Source organism: Podarcis cretensis, assembly GCF_951804945.1.
Source record: "Podarcis cretensis genome assembly, chromosome: 13".
Lineage (NCBI taxonomy): Eukaryota > Metazoa > Chordata > Lepidosauria > Squamata > Lacertidae > Podarcis > Podarcis cretensis.
Window position 1 is genome coordinate 20,518,085 of NC_137182.1, and position 22,630 is coordinate 20,540,714.

The following is a 22,630-nucleotide window of genomic DNA, read 5'->3' on the forward strand; positions in this document are numbered from 1 at the left end:
TTCATTGTGGCAGGGCTCCAACCTCACACCTGCCCCTGGCTCCACATACCCTCTGGGAGTCTCTAGACTTTCCCATCTGCCTTCTGAATCCAAATAAGAAGTCAGCTGCTTGTTGGCTTATCTTGGACTCTTGCCCTTTGAACAAACCTGCCGATGCACAGGCTGTGCACATGACTCAAACCAAGCCAGTTTTGAGTCTTAGGTCTGAATTCCTGCACCTGCCTAGAGCTTAGGCATGAAAACAGGACCATGGAGAGCTCCAAGCTATGCACTGGAAGGACAGATCGTGAAGCTAAGGCTCCAGTACTTTGGCCACCTCATGAGAAGAGAAGACTCCCTGGAAAAGACCCTGATGTTGGGAAAGAGGGAGGGCACAAGGAGAAGGGGATGACAGAGGACGAGATGGTTGGACAGTGTTCTCGAAGCTACAAACATGAGTCTGACCAAACTGCGGGAGGCAGTGGAAGACAGGAGTGCCTGGCGTGCTCTGGTCCGTGGGGTCACGAAGAGTCGGACACAACTAAATGACTAAACAACAACAACAATAGCTATATGCAGCTGGCCAGGATGTTGCTTCAGCATGTCAGGAGAGCCCACAGGGTCCGTCCCCCCGTTTTTAAAAATCACGTTTCCCAAAATTTCACACATACATTTCAATATACAATAAAAACCCTTTTCTCCTTTTTTTTTTACTTCCCACCCCTTTTTCCATGGTGTTTCTGTTCCTCTCCCTCTGCTGCATGCTGTCTTCTATCTCTTAAACCTTAACCAAACTTCTGTCATCTTTAAACCCTTCTGTTGCTCATATTTCAGATTCTGCTTGCTGTTCATCATGTAATAATCATTCTTTAAATAATTTGAAAGGGGCTCACATTCTTCCACAAAACCTTCTTCATTAAGTTCTCTTATTTTAGCTGTTAACTTTGCCAATTCTGCATCAGCTTGCTTGTCCATTCTTCATTGGGTGGGTATTTCTGTTTCTTTCCTTTTGTGTGTGCAGAGAACCCTAGCTGCAGTTGTAACCCACAGGGGGTGGGGTGGGTTAAATTAACTAACTCTTGGTCCTATGGTTCATCTCTGGGCTGCAGTTCACATCAACTCTGAGCATTGGCTGTGCTGGCATGGGCTGATGGAAGTTGGAGTCCAACAACCTCCAAGCGTTCTCCATCCCTGGTTGAAATGGCCTGCATGCAGCCTGGGGTTTCTAGCTGTGTCCCACTGTGCTTTAAATAATAATAATAATAATAATAATAATAATAATAATAATAAAAATTTTGGCTGGGCCTCCCCAGGCACTTTGGGCAGCTCCCAACAGAATATTAAAAACACAATAAACCACCAAACATTAAAAACTTCCCTAAACAGGGCTGCCTTCAGATGTCTTCTAAAGGTCAGATAGTTGTTTATTTCCTTGACATCTGATGGGAGGGTGTTCCACAGGGCGGGCGCCATTACCAAGAAGGCCCTGTGCCTGGTTCCCTGCAGTGAGGGAACCTCCAGAAGGCCCTTAGAGTCGGACCTCTGTGTCTAGGCTGAACGATGGGGGTGGAGACACTCCTTCAGGTATACTGGGCCGAGGCTTTAAAGGAGCTGCGCTCTGCTCTTAGGCACCGACTCTGGCAGAGCTAGGGGGTTTCCTGCTCCACAGAGAGTGAAGAAATACAAGTCCGAAAAGAAGGACAGAGTGACTTTTTCAGGTGCTGTAGATCAGGGGCAGGCAACCTAAGGCCCGGGGCCCAGATGCGGCCCAATCGCCTTCTCAATCTGGCCTGCGGACGGTCCGGGAATCAGCATGTTTTTACATGAGTAGAATGTCTCCTTTTATTTAAAATGCATCTCTGAGTTATTTGTGGGGCCTGCCTGGTGTTTTTACATGAGTAGAATGTGTGCTTTTATTTAAAATGCATTTCTGGGTTACTTGTGTGGCATAGGAATTCATTCACCCCCCCCCCCCCAAATATAGTCCAGCCCACCACATGATCTGAGGGATGGTGGACGGGCCACGGCTGAAAAAGGTTGCTGACCCCTGCTGTAGATAGTGTCCCCCTTTTATGGCAAAGCAGCATCTTCTGGGGATAATTCCTGCACGCTGTGCTCTTCTTCTTCCTTATCCTCAGACCCTTCTGATTGGGGTTTCCCAGCTCCTACATCATAATAACTTACAGAACAGATCCAGGGATGGGATCTGTATCCAACTCCAGCTGTAGGCAACCCATTGTCCCTCTCAAGGAAAGCTCCCCATTCTTCTTCCTAAAGAGAGGCTGTTTTAATGTACTAGGGATGTGGGATGTGGAATCAATGGTGGGGAGTCAAGGAATGAGGGGTTTTGAGAAGCATCAAGGAGATGGTTGGAGGTGGGGCACAGTGGTGCAGGACTGGACTGTGTGCAGTAGTGGGAGTAGAGCTGTTGTAAACTTGGACAGCGAATGGTGCATGAAACAATGAGTCACGCTTGCACCTGGAGCCCAAAGCTCAAGAGACTCCATCCAGAATCAGCATCCTTCCTTGCTTTGCATCCCTGATGCACACCTCTTTTAGACAGCAAGGACCTTGGGGGCAGGGACGTGCCTTGTAAAAACCCATGCACACTACTGATGCTGGGGTTTTGGCCCAGAAACTGCTTTGGTTGCCCTGTACAGTGACCTCTGTCGAGAGAGAAACAAAGGAAAAATGTCCCTGCTAATTCTTCTCGACCTCTCAGCAGCTTTCGATACCATCGACCAGGGTAGCCTTCTGGAGTGGCTGTCCGAACGAGGGGTGCGGGGGCAGGATTAAGACCTCATCTCATCTCATCAAGCTAATTTTATTGGAACAAGATATAAAGCTATTGATTATGCGGCCAGCATATTCCCTTTTCTACGTGACCCATCTCTTGCGAAGGCACACCATGGAAAGGAACAACCAGAAGATTCAAGATTTCTGTACCTGCTTTTTCTTTTTTTTAAGAGGAAAGGGAAAGATGCGTTGAAGGGTACATTACAGTTGAGAAAGGGAATACCCTGGAGGAATGGTTCTGTGAACAGGCAGCAGAATTCTTTATTACAGCATGGTGGGGAACCTTTTTTCAGCTCAAGGGCCACATTTCCCACCTGGGTAACCTTCTGAGGGCCACCGGCGAGTGGTGGGCAGAGCCAGAGGCAAAAGCAGGTGGAGCAACAAATGTATAGTTTTTTTTACCCTTGTACCATAAGGTAGATCTGCCTGCCTACAAGCACACATGCACACAAACACTATTCTCTGTCCAGGCAAGCAAGATACATTTATCAGAGTTCAAGGTCACATTTGAGCCTGGAGAAAATTCGGTGCAGCGCTAATGTGAATCTTCTCTCAGCGCAAGGCTTTCTCCTTGCACAACAGAACATTCTCCCCCTCTCCTCCTCCTGCATGCCCCCTAAATCTGCTCTGCAGTTTCCCCCAACCTTCCAGAACAGATCTGGGAATGGTGTGAGCCGCACACTAGGGCAAGGAGGGGAGGAAACCCCATTCCTCTAGTGCTAATCCTCGCACTCATGCAAAGATTTAGTTCAGTGTTTCCCAAACTTGGCTTCTCAGCTGTTTTTGGAGTACAACTCCCATTATCCCTAGCTAGCAGGACCAGTGGCCAGGGATGATGGGATTGGTAGTCCAAAAACAGCTGGGAGACAGATTTAGTTGAGTACTTGGAGTGTTGGAGCAGGGCTAGAGAGGGTTGCGGCCTGGGAAAGGGGGAGCCCAGAGTCAGTTCCAAGGGCCGGACAGAGGTGATTGGAGAGCTTCATTTGGCCCCCTGAGGTTCCTGTACATTGCATTGGAAGAAAAGTGAACAGGGAAAGTAACTGAGCCAGTGCAATGCTGTTAGAGAGCCCAGTTAGAGAGCCCAGACTAGGACTGTTATATCTAAAAACTAGGATAGGCTGATGGCCACACCAGCACCCAGATGCAGCTTTGAGTCTCTACTTTTCCCCACTGCAGCAGAAGCCATGAAATAGATGAGGGAGAACCTGGCAGTTTCTGGTCACTCAGAACTGCTTCTCAGTAGAAAGCTCAGAGACCCCTTTTGGGGGAGCAGGGGAAATGCACAATGTGTGTCTTAATTCGGGAAACCGGTATGGATCAGGAACCTGTTCTGGATCAGGACCCCCCACAGCTGCTTCCCTCTCCTTTGGGAGTTTCGAATGGCGGTGGTGATTATGATTTTTAAAGTCTGATCAAAGTAACGTGTGATTTGGCCCTTGATCTCGTTTGATTTCAGCAATAACTGAGCGCAACAAGCACATTCCGGCTCTCTGGTTTGAGGCTTTCTCCTTGAGTTCTTCTCCGCCCCCTTTCTGAATCGAAATGATAAACTATTGTGTTTTTCTTTTTCCATGTAGGCGTCTGATGTACAGAAGGACCATTGGAGCGCTGCACAACACCAGAAGCGTCACAAAACCTCTCTGTGAGTCAACCCGAAACCTTTCCCTCGTTTCTTTAGTGTGGCTTGTGTTTCCACTACATCTGGCTTTTCCTTTCTCTTTCCCAAATCGGGCTTCTTTTGTGAGGCTTTGCAATGCCGTCCCTTGAAAGGTGCAGAGACACCGGGAGCCTGAAGCACGGCTGTGTCTTGCCATTCAGGTACAACAGCCGCAGTGTAGCGCTGTGGGGAAGGTAAGAGGGAATATGGGGAAGGTATCTCTTTGTGAAAGAGGGCCTATTGTGCTGTGGCCTCCACACACTTCTGTGAGTTAATGGCAACTGTTTATTCTTTGCGCACGCAGTCAGGGCCCATGCAGGCCTGGTAAGTTTAGCAGGGCAGCCCAATTATGTCATAAGACCAAGGCAGTTTCTGTCTTGAGAGCCAGTGTGGTGTAGTGGTTAAGAGCGGTAGACTCGTAATCTGGTGAACCGGGTTCGCTTCCCCGCTCCTCCACATGCAGCTGCTGGGTGACCTTGCGCTAGTCACACTTCTTTGAAGTCTCTCAGCCCCACTCACCTCACAGAGTGTTTGTTGTGGGGGAGGAAGGGAAAGGAGAATGTTAGCCGCTTTGAGACTCCTTCGGGTAGTGATAAAGCGGGATATCAAATCCAAACTCTTCTTCTTCTGGAGATCTGGTGGGCTGTGAGAAAGGCCCTGTTGTGCACTTGATGCCTTGCTCAGTGTCAAGACCAGGGGTCAGCAAACTTTTTCAGCAGGGGACCGGTCCACTGTCCCTCAGACCTTGTGTGTGGGGGGGTGGACTATATTTTTTTGGGGGGAAATCAACGATTTTTGCCCGCCCACAAAGAGGCCTGAAGATGCTTCGCTTTACCTGTCCCAGTTGTCGTCCCAATAGCCACAGTTGGGCTTCTCCAGCCAGCCAGGCGCTGTGGCGGGTTAGGAGGCTGCGTTGCCTGGCGAAGGCAGAAGCAGCAGCCCTGGCGAAAGAGCTGCGGATGGAGGTAGGGGAACCGGGCCGTCGCCGGAGCTTTTACCCACCCCCTGCTGCTGCTTCCTGAGAGGCAGAGAAGAAGACAGAGCTGCCTGCCAACCCACAAGCGGTGGCCGCGGTCACCGCAACAACCCGCCTGAACACCATGGGAGAAATGAAGGAGGGAGGCAGGGAGGGAGGCAGGCAGTGACGAAGGAAGCGCATGAGGAAGCAGTGTGGAAAAGGGGCGTGGAGAAGGAAGGAAGGACGGACTGAGGGAGGAGGAGCAGGAGCAAAATGCAGCAGCCGTCAGCCGGCATCATACGCCCCCTTCACAGCGCTGCCCTGCTGAGGCAGGCAGGCAGGCAGGCGGGCGAGTCGACTCATGGTGCCTGGTGTGGGACAAGATTGCTCCTTCCCTGAGGAGAAAAGCGCTGCCATGTAAGGGAGAGGGAAAGAACGCGTGCGCTGGCGATCCATGTGGTGATTCTCGGACCATCCGCGGGGCGGATCTAGAAGGCAATTGGGCCTGATTCGGCCCGCAGGCCTTAGTTTGCTGACCCATGGTCAAGACACTGCGTGTGAGGTGTTCCTCCTTTTCTAGGCAACCTTCTGCTTCCCTTCCAGGAGTTGCACCGATTGCCCACATTCCACGGCTGGCCCTTCCCTTTCAGCAGTTAGAATGTTTACACGGACATGCTGTGATATCACAGCAGCTCAGCCAATGACAAAGGAGGTTCAGACACAGTTGCCCAGGGGCGCCAGCTCAAGGGGGTCAAGCTTTTAATGGCCTCCCAATATCTTTGGGGAGGGGGGCTGGGCCCTCCAAATGTTGAGGGGGTGGAGAAGGCTGGTGTGGTTTCAGTGACTGGCTCTTTCTTCTCCTGGCATGGAAAGAGGCTGATCGTGAGAGAGGAAGGGGACTGCTGGTATTGAAGCTCTGCCTCACTTGGCCTCCTCCAGATGATGCAATGTTTTGTGTGTGACATTACACACACGTGTGATGTGTGATGTCACACATGTGGCGGTGGGCATGTGCAGAGATGGCGAAGTTGCCATCTCTGCACATGCCAGTTTTTTTTTTGTGTGTGTGTGTGCGTGCAAGTTATATGTGTAAGATTCTGGACGATTAAAAATTATTTTGTAGGGGAGTCTGCCCCTACACCTAGGGTCCGCAGAGGTTTAGAGCATCTGCTGCTATAATCCTGCCTGATCCTTTGGATTAAGCTAGCCACACCGTACTGTGTCTCAGTAGTGATTTGGTGAAATGGCTCTGAATTAAGTAGGAGCAGTCTTTTTGGTCCTGTGTGGTGTGATGACTGCTTTCGTGAATGCTTTGAGACCCACGTGGGACTCACAAACTTCTGGAGAACTTTTGGAGCGTGGGCTGAGATGGGACAGTCCCGAGCCCAGAGTTTGCTTTATGCCCAGATGTAGCCCTGTGTTCTCAGCCCTGCAGCCAGCATGCAACAGACATGGGCAGCGTCACTGCAAATGTATAGCTGGTCTTTCCTTGACCATCTCCACTCACCCCCTGCACATCTGGATTTCAGGCAGCCCTGAGTCCCAGCACTTCTTTGCGTTTAAAAACGAAGCATTGCATAACCCCTGGAAGTAGAATCTTTTTAGCAGAAAAATTTCCCACATTTTGAAATGAATTGTTTCATACAATTAATTTTTTACATGGTGAATATAACGCAAGGCAGACTGAGCGACTTGAATGGATATAACACCAATTATAATTATAATTGACTTTTTTCATGCGGCTATAATAAGTACATATATATATGCACACAAAAGCTCTTCAGCCATGCCAATGTAAGTATGTTAACAGCTTTCGGTACCTTTATGCCCTCCTCACTTTAAAGTCCCCATAATGGGAGGGAAGTGTTGAATGTGTTTCGACAATCCTTTCTTTGTATAATAAGCCAAGGAAACCAATTGTTTTGAAGCAGGGTAACAATAGTTCCCCAGTTTTCTGGAAAACCGTGGTTAGTAAAGAGACTTCCTGGCTCGGTTGTGGCTCATAGGGTTGCATGCATGCAGAAAAGACTTAATTCATATATTACCTACTTAAGCCATGATATGCTCATCTGAACAAAAACATCTAGAATTTACTTGACTTATTTGAAAGACAATTGCATTAATGTAACATCGCTTGTAGGTTTACGAGAAGTTTTGTAAGGGGGACTATATAAATTATTGTAAAATGATTTAGGAAGGAAATAATTAGGAAATGAAGTTTTAAGGAAAAGCCTTAATTATAATAATAAAATGCAAGATTACATAGCAAATTTGAAAATCACTAGACAGGATTGATGGAAGTCTCAGACTATAATAGCCAAAATGAGGATGATATGAAGTTTTGTTTGGAAAACATATGCAAAAATCTATAAAAATGATTTATTAAAAAAAAAGAAAATAATTCACTTGAATTGCACTTAAACAGTGCAGTCCTAGATGTGTCTACTCAGAGGTTATACAGTCGTACCTCGGAAGTTGAACGGAATCTGTTCCAGAAGTCCATTTGACTTATTTTATTTTATTATGTTATTTGTATGCTGCCTTTCCACAGTTAAAACAATTCTCAAGGCGGCTTACAATATGAAAAGATTTACATAATTACAAATATAGCAAAATAGTCATAAAAATAAAGAAAACACATTAAAAACTACATAACCAAACTGAATAATTTCCACATAAGAATAAAGATACAAAAAGTTAATATCAGCAACAACTCCCAACAAAACTTTCCCCAAAATACCCCTGTCCTTGATGGGCAGCAGCCACAGCAGCAGTCCTTATGAGGCCTGTCATGCCCCACCCTAGCTTAGGTGGTGAGTGGCAGGACTGGGGCTCTCAGGCGTTCAGCCCAGGATTCCTCCTGGGCTTTCTGAAACATTCGACTTTCAAAGTGCAGCTTCTGATTAGCTGCAGGAGCTTCCTGCATCCAATCAGAAGCCACGCAAAGTCCCGTCAGACGTTTGGCTTCCAAAAGAACGTTAAAAAACCAGAACACTCACTTCCGGTTTTCGATCATTTGGGAGCCGAAACATACGAGTTCTGGGGCATTTGAGAACCAAGGTACAACTGTATTCCTATTGTCAGGGAACTGCCATCGGAGAGTCAGGTGGTGGAAGGGCTCAAGGAGGCTAGGAGACCCTCGGATGCTGAGGAAGGAACCAGCAGGGGGAGAGAGAGAGTTCCTGCAGAAACTCAGTCGGAGGGATGGCTTCAAGATGCTTCCAGTGAGAACAGCGGAGAGGTCTCGGGACCTCCGCTGGGGACGCCCACTCCGCGCAGGAAACTGTCACGCAGAGAATCCAGAAGGAGAGTTTCCGTCAAGGAACTCTTATGTTGGCGTAAGTTCCGGAGGCGCCCACTGACGGATTCTGCCAGCGATTGAGGTAGCCATGCATCCATGGCTCCGCGGACTGGGAGAGTTTAGAAACTGATTGCAAAGCCTTGTGGGCTTAACCGCTTACGCACAAGTAGCCCCTTATCCCATTACTCCTATCTACTAACACTTTTTTTTTTATAGGATTTGCAGCATTGGAGTTTGTTGTTGATGCACCCCAATCCATCAGATATTGCAGTTAAAATAATATAGGCTGTTGCAAAAGCCTCAGGGAGATGCATGCACCATGTAAAAACCATTTCTAGTTTTGCTTCCCAACTTTAAGCCAAACGGGCACGTTAATCTCTGATCTCAGTTGATTTAGGGCAACTGAAAATACTCGTTTCCAAAACCCGCATTGCTGTGTGCAATTCATCCTGAACTGAAGCATTTGCAGGATGTGGGCGAGAACAGGGAACTCAAGGTGTTCTGGCTATGTGAACAGCATGTCCAAATAATGGTGCAAATTGGCCACAAAGTGTTAACTATCCATGGGCCTCTCAGCTGGCATCATCTGTTGTCCAACAAAGGAAGAATGGTTGTTAAGCAGGCCAAAGTACCATTTTTTTTTGCTCTATAAGACTCACTTTTCCCCCTCCTAAAAAGTAAGGGGAAATGTGTGTGCGTCTTATGGAGCGAATGCAGGCTGTGCAGCTATCCCAGAAGCCAGAACAGCAAGAGGGATTGCTGTGCTCACTGCGCAGCGATCCCTCTTGCTGTTCTGGCTTCTGAGATTCAGAATATTTTTCTTCTTGTTTTTCTTCTCCAAAAACTATGTGCGTCTTGTAGTCTGGTGCGTCTTATAGAGCGAAAAATACAGTACTTGAAATGAATGAAAAGGTTACTCCAAGGATCTCCAGCATTGATGGTTCCATGTGGACACACAGCCTCCTCTGTTGCACTTATGGCAACCATCGAGAAGCTGCTGGTATCTCCCCGTGCAACTGTCCACATGTTTGAGAGGTCTTCCTTGCACACTAGGAACATAGGAACATGCCTTATAGCGAGTCAAATTATTGGTCCATCAGGTGCAGTTTTGACTACACTGACCTCGGAGATGCTGGCGATTCAGCCTGGGATCTTTTACACACAGAGCAGTTTCTCTCTTACTGCAAAACCATGGCTCTTCCCCACTGAGAGCCAGAATTTGAGCACGTGCCCCTAATGCTTTGAAATACTCCCCCCCCCTTGGCCTCCTTTTAACTCTGCTGCCTCTTGTCTTTTCACGCTGACCTCAGACGATCAATCTTCTGAGAAAGGTAGGTTCACTGCCTGTTCCTGGAGCGAGCAAGCTGTGACTTTCCCTGCACATAAAGAGCTTGTAGAATAAAACAGCCCTCTCTGACCAAAGCCAACCATGAAGCAGATCCAGATTACAGGAAGCTCAGAATAGTTTGTGTGCCATATGTACATTTGTCGGTACAGTTTTCTGTCATTGGTTTTGCTTCCAATTCCTCCCCCCCCAAAAAAAATAAATCAACTGGACACATTGCAACAAAGGAGGTGATAGCATAGTTTTGAAAGGGTGGGCATGGGGAGGTTTTCAGAATTTCCTGTGCAAGCATAGGGACTAGGAACATGATTTTTTTTTTAATGAAAAGAAAACTGGAGGAGGGTGCTTCACACATGACTTTGCTTCCTATGGTGCAGTATTGCCTCATTCCACACAAGCTTGGTCAGCGATAAGCTCTGCCTTGTCCGCTGGGTTTAGGATTGTACCCTCCCATGTCAGAGAAAGAATGTGTGCATGCAAATAACCTTGAGATTCTGCAAAATATTTAAATAGTCCAGTGTCCTGTTCTCACAGTGGCCAACCAGATCATAGCTGTCAAAGTTTCCCTTTTTTAAACGGAAATTTCCTTATTCCAAATAAGATTTCTCGCAAGGAAAGGGAAAAGTTGACAGCTATGAACCAGCTGCCTGTAGGAAACCTGTGAGCGGGTCCTCTCCCTTCCTACATTTTTCAGAAACTGGCATTCAGAAGCACCGCTGCCTCCACCCATGGCGGCAGAGCTTTGACCATCCTGCCAACTTTCCACTCATAGCTTTCTCTTTCACGAAATTGCCCCGTCCTTTTTTTAAAGCCATCCAAGTTGATGGGAGCGAGTTCCCTGGCGTAACTGTGCACAGTGTGAAGAAGGCCTAAATTTTCACCTTTATCGAAGTGCTGCCACATTACACAGTGGACAGGAACATGGATGTGTATGTCAGGAATTCAGCCTACACTCGAGTAGGTCCCTGGCAGAGACATATGCCTGACTGGCATGTTCTCTCCCTCCTGGTCTTTCGTTCGGGAGCTTCAAAAGCTTTCTTCAGCCCGAACATCACAGCGACTGATGCCAACCGACACCGGCAGATTTAGGGATCTGCAGAGTTTGCGCAGTTGCGTAACAGACCTCAGCAACTCAGCATTTTGGCTCATCTACTTTATTTACATATAAACACACACGGAGCACTGCAACATGGCTCCCTCTCTCTCTAGCATCAGACAGCAAAGCGAAAAAACAAAGGACAATAGTTCCACTTCATGGAACACAGTAACACAAACATCCTGCCTCTGTCACTTCCCACTCTGTGGAGTCAAAACGTAAACCATCATATGATAGACAAAATCCCATGACTGCAATCATGGAGCAGGAATTCTAACAGTGTATACCTCTGAATGCTACTTTCTGTGAGTCTAAAGAGGGGAGAGAGGGTGTGGGTCCGGCTCTGTCGTAGCCCCAGTCTGAGTCCCGTTGCTGAGCTAGCAGGGGCTGGGAGGAACACTTGCCCGAGAGCAGAATCCACATACAGAGTTAGGCAGTCCAGAGGTCAGGGAATCCAGGTGATCACAAAACCAAAGGTCCAGTTGGATAGCAGGAAGCAACAAGGAAGGACCCAGAACCACGGGCATTGTTTCCAGCAACAACTGACTGCTGCTGAGAACTCTGTTTAATAAGCCCGGAGCCTGTTGGTTATCATCAGCGCCTTTTCTGTGTCCTGATCCGCTGCAGGTGGAGTCCTTCCACCTTCTCATTCGTTGATTCGTTCATCGTTTTATTTACACACCACCTTTCTGTAGTTAAAAGTGCTTAAGGTGGCTTACAGCATGACAAGATTTACATAATTACCAACATAACAAAAATCATAAACAATAAATAAAACACATAAAAGTACACGGCCAAATGGAAAACAATTTCTACATAAATAATAAAATCTAAAACTAAGAATATAGTATTAATATCAACCACAATTTAAAATGACATAGATAAAAAATAAAAGGAATTAAAAAAACCCCCAAAAAACGGAGTCCTCTCTGCCCAGCAGTGTGGGAATGTTCAGGGATGCAGGAGAGGCTATATTGTCTGATAATAGCCTTTCCAACTTGTGTTAACAAGTTCACAATTTAGCAGAGTAACATTCCCCTTTTTAAACTTGCAGCGGATGCATTTGCTCAGGCTCGCTAAAGCCTCTATAATAACTGTTCTGGTATTTTCCCCTTATTCCCTCATAAAAGATAAGACACGACATAGTCTTCTATAAAAGTATAAAAAGGTTTACTCACACATCATTCTGTTCACAATAGGATCCCAGAAGGCAGACTTAGCTTAGAAAAGTAACACACACCTGGAAACTATCTCATATGGAGGCAGTCCCTTTGTCCTCTCTTGGCTGGAGGCCAAGAGAGCATCTTTGGCTAAGCAGATGTTGCTTCTTCGACGAAAGTAGTGACAGAGAGAGGGATGGCTGCCCTGCCCTGTGCTTTTGTCGTTACTTGCACAGGTGAGGCCACACCCACCTCTAGCCACATGCAGAGGAAGTCTGTCCTAGCCCAGAAGGAAACAGGAAGTTTACCTGCTGGCTGGACAAACATTCCTCCCCATGTGTAAACATGTGCTGTCTAGGAATGTTGTACTTGACTGCTCTTGTGTTTCATATCCCACAAGCAGCAGCAGTAGCACTCCTTTATAGAGTCCGTCAGGCCCCTAAGCCAGGTGGAGAGAAGCAGGGCAGGGGCCTTCACACGCACCCCGTAGTTCAGTCAGTCTCCCCCTTCAGGCTGCTGTTCAGCAGGCGAAGCTGACTCCTGGCCCATGACACGCTTTCGGCCTTTATCTGGCTGGCCGCTGTGAGAACAGGATGCTGGACTAGCTGGGCCATTGGCCTGATCCTGCCACACTCTTCTTATGTTCTTTGGGAGGCTGGCAAAGAGGCAATCTCTGCACAAGAGAGCAAACCTGCAAATTCTGGTCTCGCCCACAGCCCTGTCTAAGGCGGGTGGTGGGCTTGATTCAGAAAGGCTCTGTGGCGTAATGCCATTGCAGTGCCAAAAGGGCTGGTTGATTTGCTCCTCAATCTAATTTCCCCCGCTTCCCACGCCAGCCCAGGTCCAGGTCCGTTTGTATCCCTGTCCAGCTTGTTAATTAGTGGATTTGAACAGGGTTTGCTGCACAAAGAGACCTTTAGCGTGACAAAGCAGAGAGGGGAGAAGCCTTGCGTTTCCTCTTAATATGCCCCTGGGGACTCTAATGTCAATCTTGTTTAATTTTCCTTAGCTATTATTTGCTGAGCGTTTTTTTTTAACTGTGTAATTTTTGTGCTAATCACATGGATTAAGCCCCTGCCGTTTCTGAAAAGTGATTGTGTTTCTCCTCGGTGCTTTTGTTAACGCAGTAGGTAATTTCCTGCTGAACGAGGGAGTGCTGCTTTCTCCCTTTCCCTCTCCCTCTTTCTGACTTTTTTGGACTTGCTCCCTCCAAGAAAAGAGCAACTCCTTAAGGCTTTAAGCCTGCCGGGCAGGGTGTTGGTTCTTTTCTGACTTAATGGCTGCGCAGCATCTAGTGTTCCAGGCGATTTATAAATAAATGTTGTTATTTTAAAAAAGGCTCGGGGGCTAGCTGTTCATTCCAGTGTTTCAGCTCCTGGTGCCGTTTGCTTTCAGTCTCTCTGTGGACCCTGGCATGGTTGTTCCTTAAGTGACAAAAGTCAGAAATTCAGTTGGGGAAGGAGGAGGAGGAAATAGTTTTGATTGGGGCTGCAAATGATATGATGCAGGATAGCTCAGGCAAAGGGACATGGGTGGCGCTGTGGGTTAAACCACAGAGCCTAGGACTTGCTGATCAGAAGGTCGGCGGTTCAAATCCCCGCAACGGGGTGAGCTCCCATTGCTCGGCCCCTGCTCCTGCCAACCTAGCAGTTCGAAAGCACGTCAAAGTGCAAGTAGATAAGTAGGTACCGCTCTGGCAGGAAGGTAAACGGCGTTTCTGTGCGCTGCTCTGGTTCGCCAGAAGTGGCTTAGTCATGCTGGCCACATGACCCGGAAGCTGTACGCCGGCTCCCTCGGCCAATAATGCGAGATGGGCGCCGCAACCCCAGAGTTGGTCATGACTGGACCTAATGGTCAGGGGTCCCTTTACCTTTACCTTTTAGCTCAGGCAAAGCATGGGACCCACATGCAATACAGCAGTTCAGTACCCTCTCCCCTCCCCTGCCCTCCTGGGTTTCATGCAAAAACACCAAAGATGCAGCATACAAAGTGAATCGTCTTTTGGTTTATAGCACTGTCGTCTTCGTTCATCTGCCTCTCTTATCTTTTTCTTTCTAAGCAGAAGACTGTGATTGTGAAGGATACTTCAATGGGCAATATATAGGTAAGGAGCTGGTGGTCTGCAGCCCACTCTGGCCTTGGTTGTGGGTATCATATGTACATTTGCTACTTACATAATAAAAATAATGTATTCCTTATACCCCTCCCATCTGACTGGGTTGCCCCGGCCACTTTTGGTAGCTTCCAGGATAATATACAAACACAGAAAAACATCAGGTGCTAAAAGCTTCCCGATAAAAGCTTCAGGTATACTGGGCCTCGGCCCAGTATACCTGAAGGAGCATCTCCACCCCCATCGTTCAGCCCGGACACTGAGGTCCAGCGCCGAAGGCCTTCTTGTGGTTCCCTCCCTGCGAGGTGAGGATAGAGGGAACCAGGCAGAGGGCCTTCTCGGTAGTGGCACCTGCCCTGTGGAATGCCCTCCCATCGGATGTCAAGGAAATAAACAACTATCTGACTTTTTAGAAGACATCTGAAGGGAAGTTTTTAGCGTCTGATGTTTTATCATGTTTTTAATATTCTGTTGGGAGCTGCTCAGAGTGGCTGGGGAAACCCAGCCAGATGGGCAGGGTATAAATAAATTCTTATTCTTATTATTACAAGTTGCTTTTGTTTTACATGCTTGCTTTTGTATTGCAATTTATTGTGTTTGGATTAATGCATTTTACAAATGAGGCAAGCCACAAAATGTTTCAGCGTTGAAGTGCTTCTGGACAGGATTCTGGCTTAGTCAGTCACATTTTCTACCAGGATATGCCATCCCATTTCCCTTTCACCCGCTCCCCCAGCAATGTTCAGCCAGCATTCTATGGCCACTGAGAGTAGCTATTTGGGCTAGTTTTGGGGCTTTCCCCTTCCTTAAGAAGTGGTTTTTTTGTTGTTGTTTTTTTGTAGTTCAGAACCTTGAGCCTGTTTGGGGTTCCCCAACCCATCGGACCAAACTTGGTGACAATGATGTTCTTTTTGGCTTTGCAGCTGGCTTGAGACGGAGTTTCCGGCTGAGTCGAAAGGAAAAGCAGAATGGCCAGAGTGAAGCCAAGCAGGTCGAACAGCCTCACCCCTCGGAGCTCCTCACCTACGAGGAAGTGGTCAAATACCAGCAGCAGCCAGGAGAAAGAAAGAGACTGGTGGTTTTGATTGGTGAGTTATTCTGTGAGGAAAAGGCTATCGCTGCCTTGGTCACCGGCTTTATTTCTGAAATAAAGAGATTCTGGAGCCCAAGACCAGCCTTTCCCAAACCTCTGAGAAGTGGAGAATAAATCTTGGGGGGAGGGGGGTTGTGCCTGAGGTGGTGTGTGTGTGTATACAGTGGAACCTCGGTTGTTGAAAGTAATCCATTCCGGAAGACCGTTTGGCTTCCAAGACGTTCAACAACCGAGGCGCAATGGGCCGTCGACAAAATAAATTGTGAAAAATGAGAAACGCGCCTCGGAACCATTTGACTTCTGAGGCGCGTTCAAAAATGGAAGTATTTACTTCCAGGTTTTTGGCGTTCGACTTCTGAAACGTTTGGCAGCCGAGACGTTCGAAAACTGAGGTTCCACTGTATATAGAGAGATTCATTCAAAATAAGCCTGGTTTCACTATCCAAAGAGGACTGGAATTTGGATTGACCTTCATTGGAGCCCATGTAGTATCATAGAAGCAGTGCTTTTACACCAGGCTTTGCTAACCGGGAGTTTTGGACTACAATTCCCATCAGTCCCTGAGGCACCGCAGGCATGTTGGGCCAAGCAGCCTCCAGGGTTGTCAAGGCTGGCAGATTATTTTTTTTGCAGATTTCTTCAGTGATGGGTCTTAAAAATACGGGTTTTGGGTGTGAGGAATTCAAACCTGCTAGCATTTTTGTGACTGGACAACATTTAGCTGGGTAAATCTATGTTTGATTAAAGACCACATAAATTGTTCTTGGAAAACCATTTTTTTTAAAAAAAATTCACCTTCTGAAAACATCAAGTAATGCTAAATAATAGTTAATGATAATAGTAATAATAATACTATATAATGGCAGGTACTTGGCAATCATTTTTAATGATTTCTATGCAATTTTACGCACATTTTACTTATCAAGCAAAACTAAGTTAGATTAATTTAACCAGTGCTATTTTTCTAGAAAAGAGGTGCCAGAACTCACCATGAACACCTCCCTTGTTCTTTTATAATGGCAATGGCACCCACACGAGAGGTGCCTGAGTTCTGGTGAGTTCCTCCTGGGAAAAAAGCCCTGAATTGAACCAAAATATATTTTTTAATTCCCAAGGCATGTTACAACTTTTTTTAGCACCCCTCATTTTGGGAATAGGAAAGCTGAAAAATTCAACACACCCCAACACGGCAGGCTGTGTGTGGTGTGCTCACATGCAGGCCTGTTCACTTAGTTCCTCACTGCCACCCTTCAATATCTGCTGCCTGAGGTGGTTATCTCACTCAGCCTAATGGTAGGGCCGGAGCTGAATGAGTGCAGGGTTTCTGCAGCTTCTAGGACACCCCTTTCTTCAAGCTCAGGAGGAAGGGCTGTTGCGGGTGGCGAGCGAAAATGTGGAAGCCCGACGATGTCCAGAACTTTGTCTCAGCCACTGATGGAGACGTACAGTGGTGCCCCGCAATCAAATGCCTCGCAAGACGGAAAACCCGCTAGACGAAAGGGTTTTCCGTTTTGGAGGTGCTTCGCAAAACAAATTTCCTATGGGCTTGCTTCGCAAGACGAAAATGTCTTGCGAGTTCCTGCGGGTTTTTCCCCCTTCCCCCCCTTTTTCTAAGCCGCTAAGCCGCTTATCATCTGATCCTCTAAGCCGCTAAGCCGCTTATCAGCTGATCCGCTAAGCCGCTTATCAGCTGATCCGCTAAGCCGCTTATCAGCTGATCCGCTAAGCCGCTTAACAGCTGATCTGCTAAGCCGCTTATCAGGTGATCCGCTAAGCCGCTTATCAGCTGATCTGCTAAGCCCCTAAGCCGCTAATAGCACTGATCCGCTAAGCCGCTAATGGGCTTGCTTCGCAAGACGAAAAAACCGCAAGACGAAGAGACTCGCGGAACGGATTCTTTTCGTCTTGCGAGGCACCACTGTACCTTAGACTAGAATTCCTCTAGTCTCCCCCTCTTTCTTTTTTCCTTTCTCCTCCTGTGATGGAACTCCTATTTGGGGACTTCCCTGGCTTCTTTCTGGCCCATGTAGGACCAGTCTGGATAGTTAGCCTTGGCGAAGACCTGATGTTTCCATCCCCCCAAAAGTCTTTGATTTGAGTTTCCATTGAAATGAGGCTGCATTTTAATGTTTTAATGTTGTATTTTAATCTTGTTTTTAAGTTGTATTTCAATCAATTTGTTTTTATATCTGTTGTTAGCAGCCCTGAGCTTGGTCTTGGCTGGGGAGGGCGGGGTATAAATAAATTTTATTATTATTATTATTATTATTATTATTATTATTATTATTATTATTAGAATGAGGAAGGTCCTGGGTGCAGACTTGTTCCTGACCTGTTCCTTTCGGCTCCGTCTTCTGTAAGGTACCCCTGCGCTTTGTGTTCAGTTGCAGTGATACACCTTCTCTCTCTGACCTCTCAGGTTCTTTGGGGTCTCGTTTGAACGAGCTCAAGCAGAAGGTGGTGGCAGAGAACCCGCAGGAGTACGGCGTTGCCGTGCCACGTGAGTAAACCCCGCTTTTCTTTTCCATGGCAAAATGCACCTCCCGCCTCACGCCAGCACCTCCACCGTTTATGCCAAGCCGTTCATTACAGTCTTGTCAGGTGAAATGTGCATTTGGCAGACCTGAGAGGGAAGGCTTCCATTGCAATCTATAGCTGTAGAAAGAGCCGGGAGCAGGGAGCAAGAAACTGGAACAAGTGGGGAGGGGGTAGAAAGAGAAAGAGGGAGAGGGAAAGAGAGAGGGAGAGAGAGAAAGAGGGAGGGAAAAGAAAGAAAGAAAGAAAGAAAGGGAAGGAGAGAAAGAAAGAAAGGGAGAGGGGGGAGAGAGAGGGAGAGAGAATGAGAGAGAAAAAAGAGGGAGGGAAAAGAAAGAAAGAAAGAAAGAAAGGGAATGAGAGAAAGAAAGAAAGGGAGAGGGGGAGAGAGAGAGAGGGAGAGAGAATGAGAGAGAAAAAAGAGGGAGAGAAAAGAAAGAAAGAAAGAGCGAGAAAGAGAGAGGGGGGAATGAGAGAAAAAGAAAGAGGGGGGAGAGAGAGAGAGAGAGAGAAGGAAAGATAGATTAGATAGATAGATAGATAGATAGATAGATAGATAGATAGAAGGGAGGGAGGGAGGGGGAGAGAGAGAGAGAGAGAGAGAGAGAGAGAGAGAGAGAGAGAGAAAGAGGGAGGGAGAGAGAAACAAAGAAGGAGGGAAAAGAAAGTAAGAGAGGTTTTTGTAAGTAAATATATAAATAAAGAGTAAACATCTTCATAGGAACAGCAATGGGAAAACCTGTTTCAGGCCCCTTCTGAAAAAAACACAACCAAGAAATAGGGCAGTTGGTGGAAAGGTTTAGCTGTCTGATTTCTTTCTTTCTTTTTTAAAAAATATTTATTTGGTTTTTCAGATTAAAGATTTCAGATTAAATCACATATCCAACATACAACATAAAAACAAGATTCCAAAGAATCTCCTGGACTTCCCTTTGTGGGTCCTATTGTTAATCATTCCCTCCTGCATCTTTTTTGATAATCCAAATTTTTTACATCTCCATTATGTCCAAAATTCACCATTAAATTACAAGTGTTTTAACTATTTACAATGCTCCTTAAGATAAGTTATAGATTTCCCCCATTCCTTATTAAAATTTCTGATTTCTGATTCTTCTTGTCATTTTAGCCATTTCTGCATAAACCATCAACTTAACTTGCCATTTTTCTCTGGTAGGGACTTTATCTTCTTTCCATCTCTGGGCCAATAACATCCGCACAGCCGTGGTCGCCTACATAAATAGTATTTTCTGCTCCTTGGGATTTTGGCACCTAGAATTCGTAAAAGAAAGGCTTCGGGTTCTTTAGAAAAAGTTATTTTAAACATTTTTTCCAGCTCATTCTATAGCCATACCTTGGAAGTCGAACAGAATCCGTTCTGGAAATCCATTTGACATCCAAAACATTCGGAAACCAAAGTGCGGCTTCTGCAGCCAATTGGAAACCGCGAAAGTCCCGTTGGACATTTGGGTTTGAAAGAACGTTCACAAACTGGAACACTCACTTCCGGGTTTGCGGTGTTCGGGATCCAAGGTCTGACTGTATATCATTTCCCAAAATTCTTTACTACCTTACTTTTCTACCACATATGTTGTTGTTTAGTCGTTTAGTCGTGTCCGACTCTTCGTGACCCCATGGACCAGAGCACGCCAGGCACTCCTGTCTTCCACTGCCTCCCGCAGTTTGGTCAAACTCATTCTGGTAGCTTCGAGAACACTATCCAACCATCTCGTCCTCTGTCTTCCCCTTCTCCTTGTGCTCTCCATCTTTACCAACATCAGGGTCTTTTCCAGGGAGTCTTCTCTTCTCATGAGGTAGCCAAAGTATTGGAGCCTTAGCTTCCGGATCTGTCCTTCCAGTGAACACTCAGGGCTGATTTCCTTCAGAATGGATAGGTTTGATCTTCTTGCAGTCCATGGGACTCTTAAGAGTCTCCTCCAGCACCATAATTCAAAAGCATCAATTCTTCGGCGATCAGCCTTCTTTATGGTCCACCTCTCACTTCCATACATCACTACTGGGAAAACCATAGTTTTTACTATACGGACCTTTGTTGGCAAGGTGATGTCTCTGCTTTTTAAGATGCTGTCTAGGTTTGCCATCGCCTTTCTCCCAAGAAGCAGGCGTCTTTTAATTTCGTGACTGCTGTCACCATCTGCAGTGATCATGGAGCCCAAGAAAGTAAAATCTCTCACTGCCTCCATTTCTTCCCCTTCTATTTGCCAGGAGGTGATGGGACCAAGGTGCTTCCCCCCCCCTTACATTTCCAACATACATTTGACCCTGTTTTATACATTTTTGCTAATTTACTGGGAGTCTGGCTGTCTGAAATTAACCACCTAAACCTTCCACAGAGATGGCATGGACAGAAAGGTCTGCATACCAGACACTAGCAGGCAAGTGAACTCTCAGGCTGTGCATTTAGCCAAGATCCCTTTAAAGGTCTGCTGCTGAAGTTTATATGGGACAAGTTGGAACCTGCAACAATACGTTGCAGTGTGCGGTGCTCCCTTTCAAGATTCAAGCCCGCCAGCTGGCTAGTGGTGATCTCTTCCAGGACACTCCATTCCAGAAGACACCTCCCACCCACCCAGTCATTAAGGAGAGATAGGGAAGCGGGTGGTGCTGTGGTCTAAACGAGTGAGCCTCTTGGGCTTTCCGATTGGAAGGTCGGTGGTTCGAATCCCCGCAACGGAGTGAGCTCCCATTGCTCTGGCCCAGCTCCTGCCAACCTAGCAGTTCGAAAGCACGCCAGTGGAGGTAGATAAATAGGTACCGCTCCGGCAGGAAAGTAAATGGCATTTTTGTGCACTCTGGTTTCCATCACTGTGTCCTGTTGTGCCAGAAGTGGTTTAGTCCTGCTGGCCACATGACCCGGAAAGCTGTCTGTGGACAAACGCCGGCCTGAAAAGTGAGATGAGCTCCGCAATCCCATGGTCGCCTTTGACTGGACTTAACCTTCCAGGGGTCCTTTACCTTTTAAGGAGAGATGTATTAAAATTGCTCCATTTAAAGGTCTGAAAAAGAAACAAATAAGAGAATGATTCTCAAATGCAGTGGCGGGGGAAGGGGGGTGCGGTCCACCCCGGGTGTCATCACGGAGGGGTGTGTGTGATAAAATGAGTTTAAAAAATAAACAAAAATTGGGCTCACGAAACTTTTTAGGAGTGATGTGGTGGCTTTAGGCATCTGCCTGAAACGGCAGCGTGGGTCTTATGCCTGCCTACTGCCTCTCCCTCAGCTGCCCTACAGCTGAGGGGGAGGCGGCAGAGAGGCTCCAAATGCCGGAGAGGCTTGCCCCGCCCCCATGGGCAAATCGCCCCACCCCCGACTGCAGGACACGCCCCCGCACCAGGCACCCGAGTGGCTAGCCGTGCTGCTGCTCAAATGCAGACCTTAATATTTTGAAGCCTCTGTTTCCCCGTGAATTATATTCGCACGCAACTTGCCACACTGGGAGCAAGTGGTGGTGAGAGCGTGAAACTGCTCCAAAGGGCCGCTGAATTGGGATGATGGATGACTTGCTATTAAGCCATCCATCCGTGGCAGATGACAGAAATAATTATCCCAGAATGTCTTAAATAAGTGCTGTGTATGCACGCATGCCTCATAACTCAGCAAACCCCCCCCCCCCCCGGCCACTGCAGATGATTTGAAAGCTGTGCACAGATGGGTCCTTCGTCTCTTGGGATCCCAAATGCAGAAACTGCTTTTACCTTAGAAGGGCTGTAGGCGCACCTGAGCAGAGACACTGTTCGTGCCAAGCGTGTGTATGCACGTGGGGCACTTCTTGCCCCCAGAGATTCTCCTTGGCTTGTTTGCTGCGATTTTCGCTGCGCTCATCAGAGTGTGCCTGGTCCCGAGAGTTTTTTTTAACAGAGTTGGCGTGGAGGTGGCATTTCAGCTGCTAAGCATCTGTCTCGGTTGGCTTCGCTGCTCCCACGGGGACTGTAAGAGGGGAAGGGGAGCAGAGGGTCATCCCGCCTGTAATGGGGTTTGGGGTTGCTTGTGCGTAAGGCGCAAACTGCTCCAAGCTGAGTAGTTTGGTTAAAACTTTCCCCTGGCTGGACAGTCAGTATTCCGTGACTGTCTCAATCACTGGCAGAATCCGTTAGTGGGCGTTTCCTGAATTTCCTCCAACATAAAAGTTCTTTGACACCAAGTCGCCGCCTAGCTTCCCTGCGCGGAAGCTTTCTGCGCAGAGTGGGCGTCCCAAGGGGAGGTCCTGTGCTCTCCCCGCTGGTCTCGCTGGAACGGTCCCAGAGCCTTCCCTCCGAAGCTCCCTCAGCCTCCCCTTCCTCCCTGGCGTCACGTCTATTTCCTTCCCCAGCAGAAGCTCTCCCTCTCTCCTTGCTGGTTCCCTCTCCAGCATCATTGGGGAGCCTTACCACCACCCTTGGCTCCGATGGCAGTTCCCTGACACCGCCTCTCCCCACAAGCACCTCACAGACCCATGTCCACGCCACTGTTCTTCAACCTTAGGTCCCCAGATGTCATTGGACGACTTCTTCTTCTTTGGTGATCACTCGTAGCTGAGTAAGATTGTCTTCCATAGACACTGTTTTAACAGTGGGCCCGTAAGTGACTGTGGAGGCCGATT

General features: G+C 47.4%; 1 protein-coding gene across 3 annotated transcripts in view; it reads left to right on the forward strand.

Annotated features, from left to right (window-relative positions):
* The window catches only part of MPP3 (MAGUK p55 scaffold protein 3), an 80,368-nt gene that overhangs the window by 39,938 nt on the left and 17,800 nt on the right, over window positions 1–22,630 (forward strand). Inside the window, exons 11-15 of one of the 3 annotated variants that reach the window (XM_079949630.1) lie at window positions 4,353–4,417; window positions 10,002–10,022; window positions 14,352–14,396; window positions 15,329–15,493; window positions 17,918–17,998. In XM_079949630.1, coding sequence (XP_079805756.1) covers window positions 4,353–4,417; window positions 10,002–10,022; window positions 14,352–14,396; window positions 15,329–15,493; window positions 17,918–17,998 — 377 coding nt within the window. The remainder of the gene's footprint in view (window positions 1–4,352; window positions 4,418–10,001; window positions 10,023–14,351; window positions 14,397–15,328; window positions 15,494–17,917; window positions 17,999–22,630) is intronic. The other 2 variants (XM_079949631.1, XM_079949632.1) reach the window with 2 other exon arrangements.